This window comes from Rana temporaria, chromosome 1 (genome assembly GCF_905171775.1).
Source record: "Rana temporaria chromosome 1, aRanTem1.1, whole genome shotgun sequence".
Lineage (NCBI taxonomy): Eukaryota > Metazoa > Chordata > Amphibia > Anura > Ranidae > Rana > Rana temporaria.
In genome coordinates, this window is record NC_053489.1 from 289103232 (window position 1) to 289127760 (window position 24529).

Consider the following 24529-nt stretch of genomic DNA (forward strand, 5'->3'; position numbering starts at 1 on the left):
TAGGTGCTGAAAGCGGTACCATTATTTGCAAGGAAATTTGGCGTTTTATACTGTAGGTCTGTAATTCTTAGGAATAACTCATTTAAATATGACCAAACAAGAGTCTAGTAGGCATACCGGGTATGACATTTTTTTAAAAACAAAATCATAAATTATAATATAGGAAATATTTATAAATAATTATAACAAATAATAATATAATTATAATAAAAATGATTCAATAATGTAATCAACTCAAAATCACTGAAATTTGCTCAGTTGCAGAATTGTCGCTGTCGTGACTTTTTTTTTTATGATGAATTTCCCCACAAATCGCTATCGCACAATTCTGCAAGTGATTATAATTTATTATCGCTGTTTTCTAGCTGCTCTAAAACCATTTTTGACATAAAGGGACACTTTTGGTTGCTATGGACAATCTACAGTTTGCAGGCAGAAAGAACAGTTTTTATTATATATAAGTACATGTAGGGCACTGGGCAGACCACTAGGGACAAGGGGGGTGTGTATTTTTTACATACAGTACTGTAATCTATAAGATTGCAGTATACTGTATGTAAGGTGTTTGTTTACTTTTTTGAATTTGGCGCTGTTCTCCGGCCCCGTGCGTCGAAACATCGCAGGGAACGGAGATCGGCGGCACACAGAGGCACTGTGTGAATCGAGCGAGCACCCGTTCGCTCACACAGCGCGGTGGCATCGCTGGATCCAGGGACAAGGTAAGTAAACACTGCCTGTGGATTCAGCGAGGCGAGCCCGAGTCTGACTCGGGGGTTACCGATCGCAGCAAAAAAATGTAACCCCGAGTCAGACTCGGGAATACCGCCAGGGGGGTTACAACCAATTTATTTGTCCTGGGACTTTAAATGAGGCACAACACATACGACCAATTAATAACTAGTTTCCAACATTGTTGTTTAATAAATTAATAAATAAATATTGCATACAAAAAAAAAGAGATAAAGTGGTAACAAGCTGATTTTTAATCAATCCATATTGATGTGTTACCTACATAATTAATTATAATGTTGACTATATAGATTCCAGCTGTCAATACATGATTAAAACAAAAGTTGCATCCAAAAACTTGATGCCTTTTGTGACTTCTTCAGGAGTAGATGCATGTTTATTATCTGTAAGGTAAAAACATCAGGCATGTAGCATACCTAAAGGTATCTCATAATACATGGAGTGATTCCAACCTCAAAAGCCGCCAGAGGGGCGCTAATATTTCCAAATCAGCTAAGAATAGATATGCCAATATTTCCAAATGGTGATTGTCAGGGGAGTCTTGCCCGGGAGCTGTGTGACTCAGCGAGAATTCAAGCTGACATACAGGAAGCAGATTAAACATGGGTAGGCAATCCATGATGGCACACAAAGTAGTTACTATTGAAATAAGTTTAAGTATTCATTATAGTGCTAAATTAATTATAAAAATCTAAATGGGTAATAAGCAACAAAAACAATGTGCCATGCTGCCTGCAATATAACAGTGAATAGGGCAAACATAATATGAAAGGTACAAAAATCTGCACCTAGCTTTATGAAAAAATTAAAAATAGGAGCGTAAAAAAGATGAAATGAATTTATCAGTAAAAGGAAGTAGATCATCAAGCCTCAAAAACCAAAGGCATTTGTAGCCACAAGCATTAAACAAATGCAGTTATTTGTTCAGGAATATGTACAGAAAAAGGCTTTTATGCTTTGATTTCTTGTTCAATACAATAACTTTTTTCTCAGAATTGGTAAAGTGCAAAGGAAAGCGATCAATGCCATCAACAATCTGTTAAGTTCACATGATTTGGACCCACGCTGCCAGAGGATCGAGATCAGAAATAAAATTGCTGCCCTCTATCTCCCACTAGTCAGCACTATTTTGATGGCCCTTCCTCAGCTGCATGATTTTTCAGGTAACCTGATTTTCTGTGTGTTGAATGCCTCAAAAAAAGGGGGATTAGGGTGGCACAGGGAGATGCCACAACTAAGTAAAGAACTCTATTTTGTGATCAAGAATCATTCAGTAGATCTTATTTTTATATTGAAGTACTCTGAGATGTACAGTGTATGTTTAAATAGCCCACAGATATACTATATCTATGCATTTAGACGTTTATGCTGCGTACACACGGTCGGAATTTCTGACTACAAATGTTCGATGTGAGGTTGTTGTCGGAAAATCCGACCGTGTGTATGCTCCATCGGACATTTGCTGTCAGAATTACTGACAACAAATGTTTGAGAGCTGGTTCTCAATTTTTCCGACAACAAAAGTTCTTGTCGGAAATTCCGATTGTCTGTAGCTAATTCCGACGCACAAAAATCCTACCGATGCTCGGAATCAATTTGATGCATGTTTGGAAGCATTGAACTTCATTTTTCTCGGCTCGTCTTAGCGTTGTACGTGACCGCGTTCTTGACGTTCAGAATTTCCGACAACATTTGTGTGACCGTGTGTATGCAAGATAAGTTTGAGCGAACAATCCATCGGAAAAAAATTTGATGTCGGAATATCCGATTTGTGTGTACGCGGCATAAGGCTTGGTTCACATATTTGTGAATTGGATGCATTTGTAACCGTATCCAATTCACATAACATGTGAATCGGACCGGCTTTCAATGGAGCCGGTTTACACATGTGTAGGGCGGCAGCGGTTTAAAAAAAGGGTGTTGTGCGTTTTTGGGTCTGGTTCAGGTGCGATTTCAGGTAAAAATTTGCACCTGAATCGCACCTGAAACAGTGAACAGAATCACACCAGACAGCCGCAATGAAACTGCTGCCACATATGTGTGAACTCAGCCTTAGGGGAATTCAATAAATTAATAAAGACACATTTTTGGCAGTGGTTCCCTTTAGAACTACTCGTGCCTATTTCAGGCAAGCATTTGCACCAGTTTTGCTAACATTACTGACGTGTGCCAAATTCAGATGGTTCAAACTACCTCCACTTTGACAACCTGTCACTATGGTAGTGACAGATTCTTTAGGATTCTTCTTAAGGAATTACTGACAGTTCGCACAATAGGAAACTGTTGCTGGCATATGCTAGCACTCAAAGTGGGGCATGTTTGTGATGTTATGTGTGTGACAGCTACCCATTTTGAGCTCTATACCCGGCCCCATTCAAGTGTTAGGAGATTCCCTGGCTTAAAGCTAAATGTAAACAGAGGGGTGGGGGATATTGGTGATATCATTTATGAGATATGACAATGCCCATTTTTGGGAAATGACTTGAGTCACTCACTGGGTGGGATGAGCCTGATAAGAAACTGAAAGAATAGCTCCCAATTAGTTATGTCATACTCTTGATTGACAGCTGGTGGATTCAAAAGCTACTATTGAACCAAAAAGCAGCTATGAGTTCACCTACTGCCATGCACTGTTAATGAACAGCAAAGTAGACCTACCAGGGAACTAGTGACTCCAAAACTCATAGGCCATGCACCCATCAGTGTGATGAGAACAGTACCCAGGTAGAGAATACACCTGAAGAAAGAGTGTCCAGTATGGACTCTCTGACCTTAGTGCTGGGCACCAAGAGATTTATATACCTGTCTGTGATGGTACATGGATTGGCCACAAGCACCAACAATTTGGGGGAGGCCGCCCAAATAAATTCTAAAGCTATGGCATCCTTTCTGAATCCCCAAACTGTATGAACGTCTTCCATTTTCATAGTCCTACTACCAATTGTCTGCAGTCTTGCAAGGTGTCTAAAAATGACTGTGTAGTCCAATAGTCACCACTTTGATTAGGTTTTTAATTAGGAACTGGTGTTTTCAGGAACAGACCTGGTGAGACACAGCCGCTCTTCCTCTGCAGTACAAGTATATGCAAAGGCACTTGTGGTTTAGCTGTTCAGCCAGCAGAGCGCGCTGGAGAGAAGCAGTATTTTCACATTGGGGAAAATGTTGTGGCATTGGTGCTTCCTGAATGTTAGCTGTTGTTCCACTGCAAACTGTTTAGTACAGGAGGTGTATGGTGGACACACACATGCATATGATACTAAAGCATCTTGTTTTGTAAAAAAAGTTGAATTCTGCATGTGTAATATGCATTCCTCAGAAGGATTCAGCTAGGACTAATATGTGTTCTTTAACACTGACCTATGCTAAAATTTAGTAACAATTAAAATGTAAAATATGTGCTAATATACATACATAAGGATTGTACTTTGTAATACAGAAATTTTTACAACTTTGTTGGCTGCAAATACGTTTTTTCATCTAAGCTGTTAAATTGTACATGATGATATTTGAAACATTAATTCATGTATTAGTTCTAGATACACGGAGTGGAAAGATGCGTAGTACAGATGAAGATCCAGATACTCCCAGCACAATAAACCCAAGCGTTGCAATGGCTGTAGCGGGGAATCAGTTTGGCCTTAAACCACCCCCACTGGCGCTCACTTCAGTTGTAAGTTCATTGTTGTCCATGTGGTAGTCATGGGTTCAAACAAGGCCCGGTGAGAGCCCAGGAATAATTGTCAACTTTTCACAGATAAATTCACAGATGTGCAGCTCAGTGTATATTCTGCAGGAAATTGGGAACAGGCAGGCAATTGTATTTAAATGCAGGGAGACATTGCATGTCTCTTCTGCAATAAAGACTCTGGCCCAGATTCTCGTGCAGCGGCGTATCTATAGTCGGGCGTAATGTATCCAATTTACGTTACGCCTCCGCAACTTAGACGGGCAAGTGCAGTATTATCAAAGCACTTGCTCCGTAAGTTGCGGCGGCGTAGCGTAAATCGGCCGGCGTAAGCCCGCCTAATTCAAATGTTGAACAGGGGGGCGTGTTTTATGTAAATAACTTGTGACCCGGCGTGATTGAAGTTTTTCACGAACGGCGCATACGCCGTCCGTGGACATATCCCAGTGTGCATTGCTCCAAATACGCCGTAACGTAAACGGCGTATCTGTACTGCGTCGGCCGGGCGTACGTTCGTGAATTCGCGTATCTAGCTGATTTACATATTTCGAAACGTAAATCAGCATACACGTCCCTAGTGGCCAGCGTAAATATGCAGTTACGATCTGACAGCGTAAGAGACTTGCGCTGGTCGGATGTAATACAAATCTATGCGTAACTGGTTCTAAGAATCAGGCGCATAGATACGATGGCTCTCATTAGGACTTACGACGGCGTACATGGCGCTACGCCGTCGTAAGTCCTTTGAGAATCTGGGCCATTGCCTGTCCACAGTTTTTTTATTTTATTTTTCCTTTTTGTTCCACTTTAACTGTATGAAAACTCTAAGGAGTTAGGAGAGGGCTTCTTTTATTTGCTCTGGTGAGTGAATGAAGTGGTAAGTAAGCAAAGGGAAGGTAAGTATCAGGGTAGCGTGGCCACTATTTAGGTTATCCTGTTGATTTGCCCTGCATGGCACAGATTTACTATAAAGAGCTACTTACTACCATCTTTAACAAAGCTTATGCAGATGAGTAAAGGTGCCAAGACATTGACCAAAGGTAAATATAATTCTGCATTGATATAGCGCAACCATTCCGTTTAAAAATGTTGTGCAACCTGCCTTACAAGGCTCTTGTAATGGGTCATGAATCAGTTATATTATTGTACAGAACTTCAACCCTAGAGGAAAAGTACTGTACCTGCTGAAAGAGCATGGCATATCAATACCATAGCCCTATCAGACTTTGATAGTGTGTGGTAGGCAATGTCCATTGCATCTCAGTCCAAAGTTACTGCTATTATGCTGTACATCCTAAAGAAAAACTATTAAATCGGTTGTAGTTCTATCTGTTACATATTACAGCAAGTACCAAGTGATCCATTTTGTCTCTCTCCAGCCTCTTAAAATGTACTCCACATTAAGTCCAGAATGTACACGGAACCTACTTACCTGCTTTCTGTGGATCATGAAGAATGCAGAACAGAGTGTCATCCAAAAGTGGCTTGCCTACTTAACTCCTCTACAGCTGAACAGAATACTCGATCTACTATATATGTGTGTCTCCTGCTTTGAGTACAAGGTATTTATTTTACAGTTAATAACAGTCACACATTATTCCTCAGTATTGTCTGCCAAAAATCGGCATAACACTTAAGGACTGTTTTTGCATGAATACATTGTTTTTTAATAGTTTTAACAAGTAGGAATGCTATTCTTTTAGGGAAAGCAATCGCCAGACAAGGTGAGCACTTTGGTGCTTCAGAAATCTAAGGATGTAAAAGCTCGCTTGGAAGAAGCATTGCTACGTGGAGAAGGAGCTAGGGGAGAAATGATGAGACGCTGGAAAACAGGTATCTACTTTGAAGCTAGTCTACAACAACTGTTTAAGAACTTCTTTTGAGTTTTTATCCCAGAAAACCTACGGACAGTTTGTACAATCCCAGGTACTAGGTAGCCAACATGTAAGGGTTTTCAACCACTTTAAAGTAAATCAGCTTTAAAAATGAAAACAATCGTATACTAAAAGTTTTAGAGCAAGGTAGGCATACCCTTTATTTTAATGTCGGAGTACCACCAAGGTCTCCTTTGTGAAATACTGACCCCTAGGGAAAAGAACTGTAGGCAAACCTGCAGCTATCCAATGCTCAGTAAGGCCTGGATACGAGACGGTAATATTCATTTCTTCTCAAATCAGAAGTTGCGTAGGTATTTCAAGGGGGCTCTGGGATAACATTTAGGGACCAATGGTGAAATTAAAGATATTCCCTTTAAACCTCTGCAGTTTTCTTTCCTACAAAAGTGTTAGTTTACATTTGTTTAGTACTGATACTTTGGGAAGACATGAGTACTACTCAGGTTATGATAAGATGGGCTGCTGGGCATAAAAGAATGAAAGGGCCCTCCACTACAAAACTGACATGAAGGACGGTAAATCGTTCTCTAAGCCCAACAATTACAGTATGTCCATTAAAGACTGCTATACCAAGATGATAAGGCCTTTGAAGTATAAGGGTTGGTATGTCTTGCACTGAGGTGAGAAATATTGCGAGGAATATGCAAATGAACTAGATACGCCGATTCAGAAACGTACGTCCGGCCGGCACATTTTCGTTTACGTTCGGCTTTTTTCGGCATGCGCCGTTCGTAAAAAAACTTCAAATATGCGGGGTCACAGTTAATATACATAAAACACGCCCACATCATCCACATTTGAATTAGGCGGGCTTACGCTGACACAGATACGTTACGCCGCCGTAACTAAGGGCGCAAGTTGTATCTAAATACAGAACTTGCACCCTAAATTACGGCGGAGTAACGTATCTGAGATACGTTACGCCGGGCGGACAGATAGACCATTCTATCTTAATCTAGCCCTTAGTTTCCAAGTCACCTTTTATTCCTTCTAGTATGCTGTGTGCTTGGCGAAATGAAAAGACCCAAAAACTTGTGAACTAAATCATTGCTCAGATGGTTCGTAAAGTACATTTCACAGGGGACCCCAGAAACAATTGTAGATGGAGTATACAAATACTAAATGTTAGTTTAGCACATCAAATTGATGTTTTTACACTGGATAAATGACGGGTCAGTTCAGTGGCTTTCTTTTGAGTGCATTCTTTTCACTGAACAGGTTTTGCTAAATACAAGTGCCATTTTATTCATACATAACTGCTAATTTTCAGGCTTGCATCTTTAGTCGGTAATGAAAAGTCGGCATTTGTTTGAAAAAATAAATCATTGTTACAGGATGTGTTTTAATAAATCATGCATGAAAATTCAAGGACTATTTATGCATAGGTTGTCATTTGAAATTATGGGTGACATTGTCTTTTTCTGTAGCGGGGAATGACAAATATGCCGGCCTTAATGAGAACCTGCGGTGGAGGAAGGAGCAGACACACTGGCGCCAAGCAAACGAGAGACTAAATATGTAAGTACCTTTACTTTGTAATTGATAATGTTACTGGTATGTAATTGATAATGTTACTGGTATCAATGAGAACAATAATATATTATAATGGGGTCATGATATAGTATAGAATGCAAAACACTGTGTGTAATAACACATTGCAGTAGGCATAAATTACAGTGCATGAAATGAGTGAAAACATGGTGTCATTAGAGAGGTTGTTCATGACGTACATTGTTCCTTGTATGGGAGAGGAGGAGGGGAGTAACATGACCGGACATGTAGATAAACTATTTAAATAAATGTAAAAAATATTGAAAGATAAGTAATAAATAAGCAAATGTGTATCAATAAATGTTGCTGTGATGAATAGATTGCAGAGCTACATTTGTTTGCAGTATACTTCAATTTACTTCAACAAATAGCTCTTGTATTGTGTGCCTTTTTGTTTTTAATATAGATATCGCTTTTGAATAAAGTCTATTTTTATAACAGGGCCAAGGCCGAAATGGACCAGGAAGCCATCATGGGTGGAAACTTGGCTACTGAAGCCAACTTGATTATTCTGGATGTGGTAGAAACTATATTACAGGTTAGATTTCATGAACATTGTGGACTTGTTCATGTTGGATCACTAAAAATATATTTTTTGGAGGGGGGGACTGTTTGAACCAATTTCTAGTGTTGTTCAAGTTCTTCATTTTTTTGGTTTTGTACAATATATGCAGTACCAGATTTTTTTCTTCTAGGCCAGCTACCCAAAACTGTTATTTTTGCATGTCTGCAACTATGCTGACAGAACCAGAAACCTCCACAGAGATTCATACTGTACTGTTTTGAAAAAAATAAATAAGAAAACCGGTCAATCGAGACCTTATCAGTACTATACTGACACAATATATCCCAGACTGACATAACCAGAACTGTCAACAGAGACACAGTCAGTACCCTACTGACACAAGCATAAACATGTCTGCAGACACAAAATCCGTACCATACTGACATAACCAAAAACCGAATACAACACTGGCACAAGCAGGAGGGGGTTAGGGACATGGCAGGTAGCTGGGACGCTATGAAGAGGTCTAATGGGGCAGGTGGTTGTAGAAGAGACTGTGGATGGGGCTGGAGTATACTTCAGGTGGGTGGAGGGTTCTGGCTGGGTCTTGCTGGGCATAACAAGTGACTGAGGGGATGTTGAGGGGGCTTGGGAAACAGCAGATAGTTGGGGGTGGAATGTGGATGGTGCTGGGGGTTGCAGCAGGTAGCTGAAGGGCACCACAAGAATCTGGGGGCACCCTGGATGGCTGAGATGCACTGAAAGCGGATGGGGCCAAGGGGAAATACAGGTAGCTGGTGAGCTGTGTATGGAGCCTGGGAGCACTGCAGGTGGCTGGGGAGCTGTGGATTGGGCACACTGCAGCTAGCTGGGGGACTGGGGCACTTTAGGATAGATGGAGGCATTGCAGGTGGTACTGCCAGTAACTGAGCAGCTGTTGATTGAGCTAGTGGGCACTGTGGGTGGGTGGGGTTGTTAATAGAAAGTGTAGAGTTTGCCCGGGACACTGCTGAGGGGCTGGGGCTTGTGGAGGGAGCAAGGGGGCACTGCCGGTGGCTGAGAAGGTTACTGTAGAGATGCATTTCAGTGGCTGGAAGCCTCTGGGCTTTGAAGGGGGGGGCTTCTGTGTAAACAGATGCTAAAGCTCCCCTTCCCTCCCCATCACTTACTATTTAGACCTCTGTCAGACCAGTGTATGTGCAGGTGCAGTGGCTAAGTCAACTCTCGTGCTTGTAAGGAGACACAATGCCTACATAAATAAGCCCTGCCCCCTCCTATTTGTGGGGGAAGTTTCACCCTAGGAAGTTCTTGGCTGTGTGAGCAGAGGATATTTATTTTGTGAGCAGTATTTGCGGTGTGCCCCAATAATACTACCCAGAAGGTGCCATTTCAGTTTATTTTACTTTTATAATCAACAATAAGGGTGACAAAATGTCACCCTAGGCCAGTCCAGATGTTTTGGAATTACATTTCCCATGATGCAAATGCACTCTGCAGTGTAGTTGAGCATCATGGAAAATGTAGCGCGAAAACATCTGGGGTGCCAAGGTTCGCCAACCCCTCCCTAGGCTGTGTGGCCTAGGCTGACATTTGGCTGTGACTCTACAACCAAATTATTGAGATCAAGTCCATAAAGAAATGGATTAATAAGCTTGATATATTGAAATGTGAGTTTAAGTTGAACACCTTTGAGATCAATTGGAACAATTGTGGTCTTCTTGTCCAACATTGCCTCACAAATGCTTTTTTGGCTGAGTGGGTCATATATTCACAGACACAATCCAAAACTTGGAGATAAGCCTTTCTAGAAGAATGGAGGCTGTTATAGTCAAAAGGGGGCCAGTTCCATATCAATGTTCATGATTTTCAATCAAATCTCCAACAAGTTCATTGCGGTGTGATGGCCACTAACTTTTGACCTTTATAATGTATTTTGTCATACATTATTGGAACTGATCCTGCGTTGTCTAAGATGTTACACACATGAATCACCTTGGTGAAAATCTGGGAAAGTATGCATTATATGTCATTTATTTTGTTTTCTATATGTTCCTTTAAGCTACTGTTAATTATTTTAGGTCAGCTTTGCTGCAGATTGCAAGGATAATCAACTTGGAGGAGTCCTTAAAGTACTTGTGCACTCTCTGACCACTAATCAGAGCAACACCTACCTGGCCCATTGCTTTTCTTCCATCAGACTACTTATAATCAAGGTATGGTAACTGTTTAGTTTAGTCTGTTTAGAAAGCTGATGTTGTACTGCAAAGTAACCAGAATGCAATCTAAGGTTTTACCCATCACTGAATACATGCAAGGCCCGTAAGCAGTTATGAGTTCATGTTACTGTCATCCACACCCTATTACTCATTTAAAAAGAGTCATCACAGAATATATTCCTATTACATAAATGAGGGATCACTGGAGAATGGTATGGCAGGAGGTCGATGCTGTTGGGTGATCCTCCGATTACCTAATTTTAAAAATAATTTTACTGATAAATAATGCTGTTGCTTTACATAAAATGCAGTTGTGGTGTAATTTTAGGCCCATGCCACACTTGCAATTCTGTTTCATGTTTTTATAAAAGCAAAACATATATATTTTTTTTTCTTGCATGTGATTGGGTAATTTTTTTTTTTAAGCTTTTTAATTTTCACCGAAAATTATATATATATATATATATATATATATATATATATATGTGTGTATATATATATATATATATATATATATATATATATATATATATATATATATATATATATAGGGCTCAAAATTTCAAGTCCTGAGCCACTAGCCAGGCCTCAAGAGTTACTCGCCACCAGTTGCCCCACCTAATTCATACACTGCCCTGCGCCTAATTTAACAAAATGGGACAGGGCACTGGGGGCAGACCAGAGGGACAGGGCACTGGGGGCAGACCAGAGGGACAGGGCACTAGAACTGGGTCTCTTGCCCATTCTCTTGCCGTCTCCTCTGCAACTCCCATCCATCCTCTCTCTCTCCCATTCATCTCATCATCAGGAGCCTGTGTGTGCGGCTCCATGCTTGCATGTCCCCACTTCCCCCTTTTATTCAGGCTGGCAGAGAGGAGAGGAGCTGCAGCACAGCGGGAGGGAGTACAATCCAGCGCTGAGATCCACACAACTGCACAGCCATTGACACCATAGCACAGCAAACACTGACAGCGCACAGCACACATTGAGACCAGTCTGTTCACAGTGCTCAGGCTAAACTGTTGGACACTTACATAGAGCACAAGGAGAAGAAAACTGCACAAACTAGAAGGCTGCCGCTCTCATGTCAGGGCAACTTTCAGTGAGCACTGCACCAGAGTGGTCATTTTTGCAATCGTCCACCTCACTCATTACTTTCTGCTCTCCAGCTACATTGGTCGGGGCCCAGGGGAGGGGGGCAGGCTCAGAGAGGTCATACTGTTAGGTCCCATGGCTTAATGAGAATTGTAAGGAGAGCACCTGTGTACTTCTCTGCCTGTGCACGGCTCACCAGACTACTTTTCCCGAGCATGCACCTTTCCTCTTCGGCCACCAATCTCATCGGGACTCTAAGTGTAGGCACAGATTGGAGGGAGATTGGTCATGCAGCCCTGTCATCACTCGCCCCCAGCTTAAATCCACTCGCCAAATGCTAGTAGAAATTTTGAGGGATATATATATATATATATATATATATATATATATATATATATATATATATATATATATATATATATATATATATATATATATATATATTTCGGTGAAAATTAAAAAGCTTAAAAAAAAAATTTGCTAGTGATTGGATGATGGAAGTCAGGGGAGCTTCACCTTATTCACCAAGCTCTGCCTATAGCAAATCAATTCACCATGTTTCTGCCTATAGCAAATCAACCCCAACAAAGTTGATTTTCTAAAGGTAAACAGGCTGTTCACTTTGAAAAGGGAATTTTAGCCTAGCTTAGTAAATGCGGTAAAAATGTATTTTGCAAAGTATACCCAATCACATGGAAGAAAAAATATTTTGGTGGCTTGCACATTATTGGATGATGGCAGTCAGCAGAACTTCACCTCATTCACTATGCCACAGAAAAACCCCCTTGCAAAGTGAACAGTCTATTTGCCTATAGTAAATCAACCCCAATGTCTATGAAAAATGTTAACTAAATTAGGAAAAATAGTATCACCAGTAAAATTAATTATCACTTTATACAGTTATGTAGATTTAAATTTACTCAAAGCTGACTAAAGAAACATGGAAAGGATTACTGTACCTGTCTAACCTTGTGGTTCTTTTATAGTTTGGGGACGTTCTGTTTGAAGAAGAAGTGGAGCAATGTGCAGATCTCTGCCAGAAGGTCTTATATCATTGCAGCAGTGCTTTGGAAAGTACAAGGAGCCAAGCGTGTGCCACCCTTTACCTGATCATGAGATATAGCTTCAGTAGCACCAGTGTAAGTAATCTTGCAAATATATTAAAGTATAGAAATATAAGACTTTGCTTGATGCTATAATACTCTATTTACATGTATCCAACTATTTTCAACATTTGATTTTAACATTGCCATACACAACATCAATAACTTTAACCAATAGTAAATGTCACATCTTTTAAGTAGCAATTAGTCAATCCAAAGTTCTATTTCAGGTGAAGCCTGGTAAGCTTAGCCACTATTTAGCTTCCTGTATTTCTTGGAGACTTTATCATCAGGATTTCCCCTGCCATAGTTCTGGGCTCTGTTTCTTGCTTTCTTGAAGCCTCCATTTGATAGAATTTGAGGTGATCTCAATTATTTTGTTGCATTCTCCATGATATAAAACACCTTAGACATTCAACAGGAACAGTGGGATGCCTCATAATTGCTTCAGAGTACAAAATATTTGAGTAAGCCTGTAAACTAAATACATTGTACAAAAATGTAAGCCTCATAGAATGCAGGTCCTCACTAAAGTCACATTATAATGTAGCTCAAAACTACTAAATCCAGCATGTAAATGCCTACATCATGTCAGAGAATGAACATGCCTCCAGCGGCTCCAACACTTACACATTATATCGTCCCCTTATGATAAAAGACTATCAAGTTACTGAGCTTTCCAACATCTAACAAAAACTGAAATATAAGTGTTGGTTAGACTGGCACTTTAACCACTTCAGCTTTAGAAGGTTTACCTCCCTTCATGACCAGGCCATTTTTTGCGATACGGCACTACGTTACTTTAACCACTTGAGCCCCGGGCCATCGTCAAATGACGGCCCTACGGTGGCTCTGAGAGAGTGGGTAACCGCGAAGCTATGAAGAAGCACTAAGGCATAGTGCGAAACGTCAGCTTTTCTTTTGTTGTGCTGTTTTTTGCTGTGGCATGTATTTTGTGATTTTTAATTAAAGGAGGAGTTTTTTTGGAGTGCGGCTGTCCCAGCTTTTTTCCTTCATTCTAACCCTCACGGTGGCTCTGAATATCCAACAGGACGTCAATTGACGTCCTGGATTCCTCCGGCCACTGGGGGGCACGCGAGCATGCGGCGGCGGCGCGCCCCCGAGATGCCGATGCGCGTGCCTGGCGGTCGCGATGTCCGCCAGGCACTCGGGATCGGCGGCTACAGGGACAAGACGTGGAGCTCTGTGTGTAAACACAGAGCTCCACGTCCTGTCAGGGGAGAGAGGAGACCGATCTGTGTCCCTTGTACATAGGGACATAGATCGGTCACCTCCCCCAGTCACCCCCCCTCCACACACAGTGAGAACACAATACAGGCACACATTTAACCCCTTCCTCACCCCCTAGTGTTAACCCCTTGAATGCCAGTCACATTTATACAGTAATTAGTGCATATTTATCGCACTGATCGCTGTATAAATGTGAATGGCGCCAAAAATGTGTCAAAAGTGTCCGATGTGTCCGCCATAATGTCGCAGTCCCAATAAAAGAAATCGCAGATCGCCGCCATTACTAGTAAAAAAAAAAATAAAAAAAAATAATAATAATAATAATTCTGTCCCATATTTTGTAAGCGCTTATTGCGATTTTTTTTTTTTTTTTTTTTTTACCAAAAATATGTAGAAGAATACGTATCGGCCTAAACTGAGAAAAAATTTTTTTTGGAAAAAAAAATTTGGCTATTTATTATAGCAACAAGTAAAAAATATTGTTTTTTTTTTCAAAATTGTTGCTTTTTTTTGTTTATAGCGCAAAAAATAAAAACCGCAGAGGTGATCAAATACCACCAAAAGAAAGCTCTATTTGTGGGGAAAAAAGGACGTCAATTTTGTTTGGGAGCCACGTCGCACGACCGCGCAATTGTCAGTTAAAGCGACGCAGTGCCGGAAGCTGAAATTTCACCTGGGCAGGAGGGGGGTATATGTGCCCAGTAAGCAAGTGGTTAACTGACAATGGCGTGGTTGTGCACCGCTGTACCTAAACAAAATTTGTTATTTATTTTTTGCGCTATAAACAAGGAAAAACAATATTTTTTACTTTCTGCTATAAAACATATCCAATAAGAAAATGTAAAAAATATAATTTCATCATCAATTTAGGCCAATATGTACTCTCCTACATATTTTTGGTAAAAAAAAATCCCAATAAGTGTATATAGATTGATTTGCTCAAAAGTTATAACATCTACAAACTATGGTACATTTTTTTAATAGTAATGTCAGCGACTTATAGCTGGACTTCGATATTGCGGCAGGACACTAACTGACACTTTTTGGGGACCAGTGACACTAATACTGTGATCAGTGCTAAAAATATGCACTTTCACTGTACTAATGACACTGTCAGGGAAGGGGTTAACATCAGGGGCGATCAAAGGGTTAAGAGTGTGCCTGACCAGTGCTTTACTACTGTTGGGGAGGTGTTTGTACTAGAAGGCATGGATTGGTGCCCTTGCTTAGCAGAGACACATGATCCATGTCTTCTATAGAGACAGAACGGTGATCTGCCTTGTTTACATAGGCAGACTGCCATTCTGCTTGTGTACCGAAGCATCGGTGGGTGGTGGTGGACATTGAGTCCGCCATACCCGCCAATCCACTCCCGCGGGTACCGGTGGAATGCTCGCTTCCCAGACCTGAAAGTGCAGGATCATGTACTAGGTACGAGATCCTGCTCAGGAGAGCCTTGCCACAGTATATATACAGTATACGGTCAGCAAGTGATTAAAGTGGTTATAAACCTCAGACATATGTGAAATATTAACAGTGGACATCTCTCTATAGTGTGTACTTGTCTCAATTATGTAAAAATTTATAAAGTTTGTGAGTATGTGCTTCCGGGGTCAATGTATATCACCTATATGAAGAATTTGTTTCCAGACACATCTGTTAATCTTCACCTTCTTAAATTTTAGGGCCTTATTGCCTCCAAACCATCTTTTTTGCATGTCTTTTGCATGACTTGAATCTTAGTAAAAGAAACAAAATAATTTCTAGCAAATGTGGTTATGTATATTTCATCTAGAACTTTGCCCGAGTGAAAATGCAAGTTACCATGTCATTAGCCTCACTGGTTGGGAAGTCACAGGATTTCAATGAAGAGTTTCTACGTAAATCACTGAGGAGCATTCTAGCATATGCTGAGGAAGATGAAGATATGCTAGCTACTTTGTTTCCTGCACAGGTAATGTACATGCAGCAATTACTGTAAAAACATAATTGTATGTAAATGTGCGATACAATGAGATATAATGCACCAGTGTAAGTTAGCACCACACTTACCACCAATGTTAGAAGACATTATATTGGATACCAATGTAAGGGTTTGTTTCTCCACTAAGCACCAATTTATGTGGGCACTACACTGATTTACAAATTTAAGTTGGCACTTCTTCAATGACCATCAGTTTAATAATAGGCAGGCATTTCTCCACTGACCATAAATGAAATGCAGCACTTATCTGACTACCAATGTAACGGGGCACAATGCCATGGTACACTTCTTCATTGACCAATAACATACTAACATTTCCACTGACTTTTACATCGATCTAAAAATGAAATTACACTTGATGGATATGTGTCTTTTTTCAGCCTAACTATCTGCAGTGTGTACACCAGTGTTTCTCAATTCCAGTCCTCAGGCCCCCCCAACAGGTCAGGTTTTCAGGATTTCCCTCAGATGAAAAGGCTGTGGTGATTAGTAAGGCAGTGAAACTGATCAAATCACCTGTGCAAAATAATGGAAAACCTGACCTGTTGGGGGGGCCTGAGGACTGGAATTGAGAAACACTGGTGTACACTGACCATCACTGCTAGAAGGTAGTTCTACACCAGCCACCAATGTGAGAGGACAACACAATTTTTAGCTTTTGCTTTACTTTTCTTTATTTTATTTATTTTTTTTAAGCCTGATTTCATGATTATTACAAAAAAAAAATTCTTGTATACAGCAGGGAGGTCATGTACACCACTAACATGATTTGATCATCATTTTCTTTTGCAATCTAAGGCTCAGTTCACCCTGCCATGACTTGATCCGACTTGTGAAACCCCAAGTTCCATGACAGATGAAATCCTATGTTAGTCAGTGAGTGCTGTCTTAATTAGCACTATTGAAGTCGCTCCAACTTTATAAAAGGTTCTGGAACTACTTCAAGGCAGCTTCTATCCAACTTTGGCCCATAGACTTTAATGGGAGACGCCTCCACGTTGGAACCTTAACTATAATAATGTGATTTGGATTTGAAATTTACTCAGGCAGTGCATGGCATCTTCCTGTATGCTGTTATCTCTGCATGCCTGCACAAGACAAAGTCGCATCAAAGTAGTACTCAAGCTCTATCAAGTCACCAGCAAATAGACAGGAAGTCATCTGGCAAAGTCGCACAGTAAGTCGTATGACTTTCAAGTTGCAGTAGTGTAAACCGAACCTAGGTTGTACTTAAATATCCCAAGTAGTCAAAGAATAGCAGTCTAAACAAAGATCTTACAATAGTTCCTAATGGGAGACCTACAGTATCTAAGCTATAATTGTTCTTGGACCAAGGGTCACATTGGCATAGTACACCTTCTGCATCTACATCATAACAGGAGTAATCAGCATTTCTCTGTCCTCCTCAACTTTAATCATGTTATCAAAACCCAACAGCTAGAATTCGAACAAACGGAAACCTCTCGAAACCAGTGTTAATATCAAAAGGACAGTGATTGGCATGTCCTCTATCCCCATTACTATATTTACTAGTGATGAAGCATTTGACTACAGCCATTCGTAAAAACCCAGATATACAAGGGATAAAAAATAAAGCTACAAAATGTCTGAATATTCAGATGATCTGCTGCTATACATAACAAATCCAGTAGTATTCATACCAAATTTAATTCAGAAGTTCAACCGTTTCGGAAAGATGGGCAATTTTAAATGTCATTTATGACAAATCAGAAGCTCTAAATATAACATTACTAAGCAAGGATATTGACCTCTTGCAAAAAAAAATCTCTTTTAAATGGCAGAGGGTAGGCATCAAATATTTGGGAACATATATTTCCAAAGACTAAAGCCGCATAGACACGGTCGAACATGTCCGCTGAAACTGGTCCGCGGACATGTGTACGGCCTAGTGGACAGGTTTCCAGCGGACAAAAGTTTCTTAGCAAGCTAAGAAACTTGTCCGCTGGAAACATGTCCGTCGGACATGTCCGATGGTTAGTACACCTAATCGGACATGTCCGCTGGTTATGACATGTAACCAGCGTCCCGAAATCCTGCGCATGCGTCGAATTGATTCGACGCATGCGTGGAAGCATTGCACTTCTGTGTTTGAGAACGTCGGTGTCTTCTACGTCACCGCGTTCTCTGTCCGCGGGGATTTTGGTCTGATGGTGTGTACACACATCAGACCAAAAGCTCTCAGGAGACATGTCCGATGAAAACGGTCCGCTGGCGGTTTTCATCGGACATGTCTCCTCGTGTGTACGGGCCTTAAAGAAACTTCAAGAACTGAATTATTTACCAAAAAAAAAAATGCTCCATAAATACGATAGAACGTTTTTGTCCCGGATAGGAAGGATTAACATCATAAAATGGATATACTCTTATATATATTTCAAACAATTCCAATATTTTTTCCAATTAACTTGCTGCATTAACTTCGGAGAGCGGTCAGGACATTCATATGAGCACATAAAACACCTTGAATCAAAAGAGACACACTGATCAGGGCCAACATAAATGGAGGTCTGGCACTACCAGACTTCTCACCATATCTTTGTTCGGTATTCATAGCAAGCAATGGGTGAAATTAGGAGAAGACATCACTGATATAAACCTTAAATCATTACCATGTATAAACCGTAACCTGTGCCCCCCTAAGAGAGAAATGCCGATGTTGGTATCATCAACATTAAAGGGACGCAGTATTAAAGAACGAGAAATGGTGCACTCAGATTGGGCCAATGACATCTCTGTTTGGAAATCACCAGCAGTGAAGGCCCCGACTTTTTAAAATGGCATAGAAACGCGGATACAAGAGTGGTCCAGACCCTGGTGAAAGGCAAAATCCCCCCAATGGACTCCCTAAGTTTAGAAAGCAGAAATAAGTGGATACAATATCAACAACTTTGAACATATATTCAATCACTAGCAATAAAGGGGGTACTGGATAGACCATTTACGGGATTCGAGCAGCTATTAGTACAGGAACAAAGACCTGCCCATATATTATCCATAATCTATCAATAACTTCTTCCAAAAAGTATTTGGCGATCCAGGGGCTCAGGCCCCACTCTAAACTGCGTAGAAAAAGATCTAACATTTATAACTAGATCGGAGGAAGAACTGGGAAGGATCATTCCTAGATCGGAATGGGAAATAGCTTGTGTGTTATATGGGAAGCTATCTATATCTAGTAGACATCAGGAAAGGAACTACAGAATCCTAACAAGATGGTATAGATGCCCAGTAGATATGCATAAAATAATAGTGAAAATTATGAGACATGCTGGAGATGCCATAATACAAAAGGTACAATGTCTTGCATATGGTACTACTGTCCGGAAGTATTGACATTCTGGACCAAGATCTATAAAATACATAAAAAAATTACAGGGCTTAATGTTCAACCAGCGATATTGGTCTCTCTCCTGTCTATGGTTCCAGGAGCCATACAAACTATAAAAAGGGGCATTCTAATACATATGCTGGTAGCAGCGCGTACAGTAATAGCCCATAATTGGAAGAAAATGGGGGCTCTCCCAATTGGAGAATGGATATGCGAAATGAGCGAGATGCAGAATCTGCAGATGACGGTAGAAATGAAAGCACAATCATTAAAGAAATGGCAACAATGGGCGGAGTTTAGAGCCTCCACAGTAATATTAACATATATGTAGAATTCCCCCCCCCCCTTTTTTTTTCTTTCTGTAGTTGTTTTGTTTAGTTTGGTTATTGTTGGGTGGCTGTTAGCTTGGTCAAAGAGCAATGCGGGTGAACGATAGGAATCGGTATAAACATGATAAATCACAACGGGACTCTCCGCAAATATATATTGGTTGTGCAATAGCATAGGACCAAGATTTGTAATGAATGGTTGTGTAATGGGTTTTGTTGGATATTGAAATATCTGTAATGTTTTGTGTAAAATGAAAACATTTATAAATAAAGATTATACAACTTTAATCATGTTCTATGCCGTTTTCAGGCATAAAGAAGCATAAATACCCCATTTTATTTAATTTTGCCACACCAGGGGCTAATCGAATCATTAAAGATATCACTCAGATATGAGGGGGATCTCTTCTGGTTTCTCCACCCTGAGGCTATTATTTGTACTTTGGCAGCATTTTGTATGTTTCTTTTAATTACGGTAATGGTTTATGATCTATGTGGTATGGAAAAATCCCAGTGACATTTCCCTAAGTATACACAACAACATTGAACTGTTAGCAATAGGACCTTTATATAACACAACTTGTATTTCAGGTTTAGCTATGTCAACATATTCTACAGAATTGCAACTGGGAAGTAAACTCCTCATTAAATGTCACATCGGAACCTGAGGTGCCACGTTAATATAGTTGTGTGACAATCAACATGGAAATTAATTTACGTTGCGAAATGCCTAATAAATAAATTATGTATCAAGTGGTGTGCATTACATCAGAATTCAGGGGAGTAGTTAAACTCCTTTAGGCACTTGCATACATAAGAAGGCCCTAGCAACATCTCATTTTTAAGAACCAGAAAGTGGCAGCTGCTTCGTCAGTTTGTAGCAAGAAAAATGTGCACACAGGTAATACGTTTCAGAACAAAATCAATGGCTTACAATCCAACAAGCCAGAAAAAAATACACAACTCTATTCTATATTTTTTTTATACTGTATTTTGTTTACATTGTTAACAGAAACATGGATTTGCAAAAAATAAATAAAAATCACCCCAGCTTTTATAGGGCAGCTCTATGAACTGTGGTCGTATTGTAATCTATGGTAGCACCTTAATTTCAGTAGATAAGTGCGAAGGACAAGCTTTCTTAGTATTAGCTGTCCGTCACAAAGGTACAGCAACACACAAGTTCAGCATCACTCTAGGCATGCCAAATGTTAATCTAAGCTGGCCATAGACTCAATGATTTCTCTTGTTCAGCCCAATGGGGCCCAACAATTTTCGGTTTGGCACCCTACATTTTCTGATCAAGGAATGGCAGGTGGGAGAGTACTGGTGTTTTTACTATACCCTTTGCAGTCTACATGGTAAAAAAATTATAAAAATAACAGAGATATAGTTCTTTATCTATGTAGACACAATAAGCCTTATTTATCTAGTGAAACAGAATAATAGTTTTTCCGCACTTTTTGTAAATTTATTTTATTGGAGTTCATTAAGGATCATAGGAATTTAGAGACAATTGGGTTCTACTGTCATCTACAGGAGGATTTACTTTAAAAAAATATTGACCATCCTGGTATAACACCTTTCACTCCCCGCAAGCCTTAGTTTGTAGACAAGCAGTACTAGGAATAAGGACACAAACACAGAGAGGTGTCTCTTAATGGACCCCGAAAAAAAAGACTTTATAGAAAGCAGAAAAATACTATTTTCTTTCTCGTTTATGTACAAAAAAGTTTTTGTGCTATAGTTTAGGTTTAGTCTTTTCTTAAAAGGGAAAGGGCATCCATCCTTCTACTAAACTAGCAAAAAACTGAGGCATGCTGGGAGTGAGAGAGGTTATATCAGGCTGGTCAGTGTTTTTTTTTTTTTTTCCAGTGTCCAAATCCTCCTATAGGTAACCGTATAACCCAATTGTATCTGAATGCCGTGCTCCTTCTCGTTAACTGAAGGCAAAATTTTTTTTAGTTTTGGATAGAGTAGAGAGGAATTGAAACACCTGCCAGGTATTATTGCAGTCGGTGCCCCCATTAGGGACATCCATCCTCTCTATTTGTCCTGTTTACCATTATAACTGAAATTGAAAGTAAAAGTAAATCCCAAATTCTGGGCTGTCACCAGAATGGTAAAAGAGGAGAAATCTTTCAATGGGAACACTAGTTCTAGTGACTTGGGGGGCCCAAAAAGTTCCCTTAATTTGCAGGGATTTCCTTTCACTTCCTGTTTTGGCAATGAAATGGGAAGTAAATCTCCCCAATGGGATACAGATGTCAAAACAAATAACGAACGGGTTATAACCCTCTCTTACTCTATTTAAAATAAAATAACGTTTTGCCTTCAGTTCTACTTTAATGAACGGGATGAAATATGAAAATGTTATTTTTCTTTGCTGGACAGGACAAGTTAGAATTAGATCCATTTTAAACTTTCTAAAAGTCCTATTATCCCCCACATGCTTTACTTTCTATCAATGTACCATCTCCCCCTATTACAATCTTTGCTACCAGGTATCATCAATTGATTCTTCTTTGTAGGTAAAAGAGCTCTTGAACAATCTGAACAGTATTCTTTCAGACACAGTAAAAATGAGAGCGTTCCAAAAAGACCCAGAGATGTTAATGGACTTGATGTACAGGTATGTGTCACAGAACATATCCTGCAAAAAAAATGTCAATGCATGCAAAAAAACTTTCCTCTCACAGAACAACCCATCCAGTTTAAAATACAAATGAAAGGCAAAAGATGTGTGTGTGTATATGTGTATATGTATGTGTGTGTGTATATATATATATATATATATATATATATATAATTACATTTCTTTCCCTTTTTTATGTTGATTCTGTTTTATTGAGTTTCAATCATTTGTAAAACATAGCGACTAAACATAGGCCAGGAATCACATATAGCCATTGAGTGTACAAGTCTATATTCGGATTGGAAGGACACTAAAAGAACATGTATCACATATGCATAGTCCGGTAGATATCCTCAATGAACGTAGAAATAAGTGAAATAAACCAAGTAATGGTAAATCAAGTAACCGGTAGACCACTATTAACAGTGGTGTAGAAAACAAAAAAAAAAAGGCTCAACACATATGGCCTGAAAGTGCGGTGAAACTACCGTAAGATTACTGTAATCTTATAAAGATATGGGAGGAGGAGAAATAAGGGGAGAGAAAAAAAAGAGGAGGCGGGGACCGAGAAAAAAAAGGGAATGTAGGGAGAAGGGATATCACGCTACACATGAGAGGGCCACGGGGAAGCGGTAAAAAGAGTCAAAATCAGCAGAGAACTGGAAGTGTAACCAAACGGTCCATGTAATAGTGTGGGCCTCACTCTTATCGGTGTCCCACGCTAACATCCTTTCAATATGTGTTTTCCCCTTTTTTTATAAGTGCTCACATAAATCTCTGTTCTAAGCTGCATAAGGAGCAGGGAGGAAAAGCAACAGCACACTGACTTTCCCAGTGAATGGCTGATGGCTTGTGTGTGTGTGTGTGTGTGTGTGTGTGTGTTGGGGGGGGGGGGATCAGGACAACTCTGATCATTTGAGGTAAGCAGGCTAAGTTTTCATCACAGCCAGAAAATGGACCATGTTGTGCTCTCATGCCTAAATGAAGTTGCAAGCCACAATGAAATCAAATGTCCAAATCATACCATCATATCATATCTGTGGCCTTGAAATTACACTGAAGTAGTGCTATTTCAAAGCCGGAGAAGAACTTTTCTTCATAAATATAAAGGTAATCATTTTTCATTAGTCTAAAAATAATGTCACATGACACCAAAACTAGGTATCGGTAATTGATATCAACGAGTACTTGAGAAAAAGTATCGGTATTCGTACTCTGTCTTAAAACGCTGGTATCAATGTATCCCTCACCCCCGAAGGAGCCGCTGGTTGATTTTGGGATCGGCCTGCTAAGTTACCCTGGCGGTGTCTAGGGGTGCAATTTGTGAGAACAGTGGTCGTGAGCGAAGGTCCAGACAGCCAATGAAAGGGTTTTCAATGCTTTATTGTCCAGGCCAAACACGGCCAACATCAGCACGTATTAGGAAGGTCAAGGTTGATGAAGGAAAGAGAAGAGAACCTTGCGGTATCAGGCCTGGATGTTGAATGGAGCAATCAATACTGCTCTGTGTAGTACCAATTGTAGTAACTCGTCGCCACTCTGCTGGGAGTGGGTAAAGTGCCCCCAGACAGACCCCTATAATGGGCCTGGCAGCCGAAACGTCACTCTGAACTAGCTGGGAGGAATGAGTCTCTCTCACAGACCCGGCTCTAGGGCCTCTGCCACAGGCCAGTTTCAATAAAGGACTTGAGTGAATAAAGAGAGCGAATCCTCCCAGTTGACTTTTCCTATGTGGGCCCCCCGGATGATGGCAAGCATACCTGTCAGTGGTCCGGATGCCCGATCCCAGGCTGGGATCCTCTCAACAAGTCATGTGACCCAGTGGAAGACTGGGGTCCCTCTTTTCCTCAGGATGAGGTTCGATGCAGCTGTCTGCTTTGGCCAGGTGGGCCGCGCTGGCGGGGTCCATGGATGCACGTACCCTGAAGGTGGATACCGCACCTGGAACGGGGACCCCACGATGATTTTCAACACATGACCCCTGTCACAGATATACCCCCCCCCCCCCCCCAGCATGCCCCGCGAGGGAAAACTCCTCCAATTGGCTGCTGGGGAAAACTTGCTCTGCCAGAACCCCTCTGGCATCAACTGCCGGCAAGGGGTGGTATTGCACCCCTTGGCAAGGGGTAGTATTGCACCCCTTGACCACAGACTGACCCAGTGGACATTTCTGGGATGACA

At 40.5% G+C, this 24529-nt stretch overlaps 1 protein-coding gene across 4 annotated transcripts in view; it reads left to right on the top strand.

The window, feature by feature from the left end:
- Nucleotides 1-24529, top strand: part of DOCK8 (dedicator of cytokinesis 8) — a 225044-nt gene that overhangs the window by 167714 nt on the left and 32801 nt on the right. For 2 of the 4 annotated variants that reach the window (XM_040357049.1, XM_040357065.1), the window contains 10 exons: nucleotides 1744-1913; nucleotides 4287-4420; nucleotides 5815-5997; nucleotides 6139-6268; nucleotides 7758-7848; nucleotides 8323-8419; nucleotides 10465-10599; nucleotides 12684-12836; nucleotides 15847-16005; nucleotides 22245-22345. In XM_040357049.1, the coding sequence (XP_040212983.1) occupies nucleotides 1744-1913; nucleotides 4287-4420; nucleotides 5815-5997; nucleotides 6139-6268; nucleotides 7758-7848; nucleotides 8323-8419; nucleotides 10465-10599; nucleotides 12684-12836; nucleotides 15847-16005; nucleotides 22245-22345 (1353 nt within the window). Of the gene's footprint in view, nucleotides 1-1743; nucleotides 1914-4280; nucleotides 4421-5814; nucleotides 5998-6138; nucleotides 6269-7757; nucleotides 7849-8322; nucleotides 8420-10464; nucleotides 10600-12683; nucleotides 12837-15846; nucleotides 16006-22244; nucleotides 22346-24529 lie in introns of all 4 variants that reach the window. The other 2 variants (XM_040357040.1, XM_040357056.1) reach the window with 1 other exon arrangement.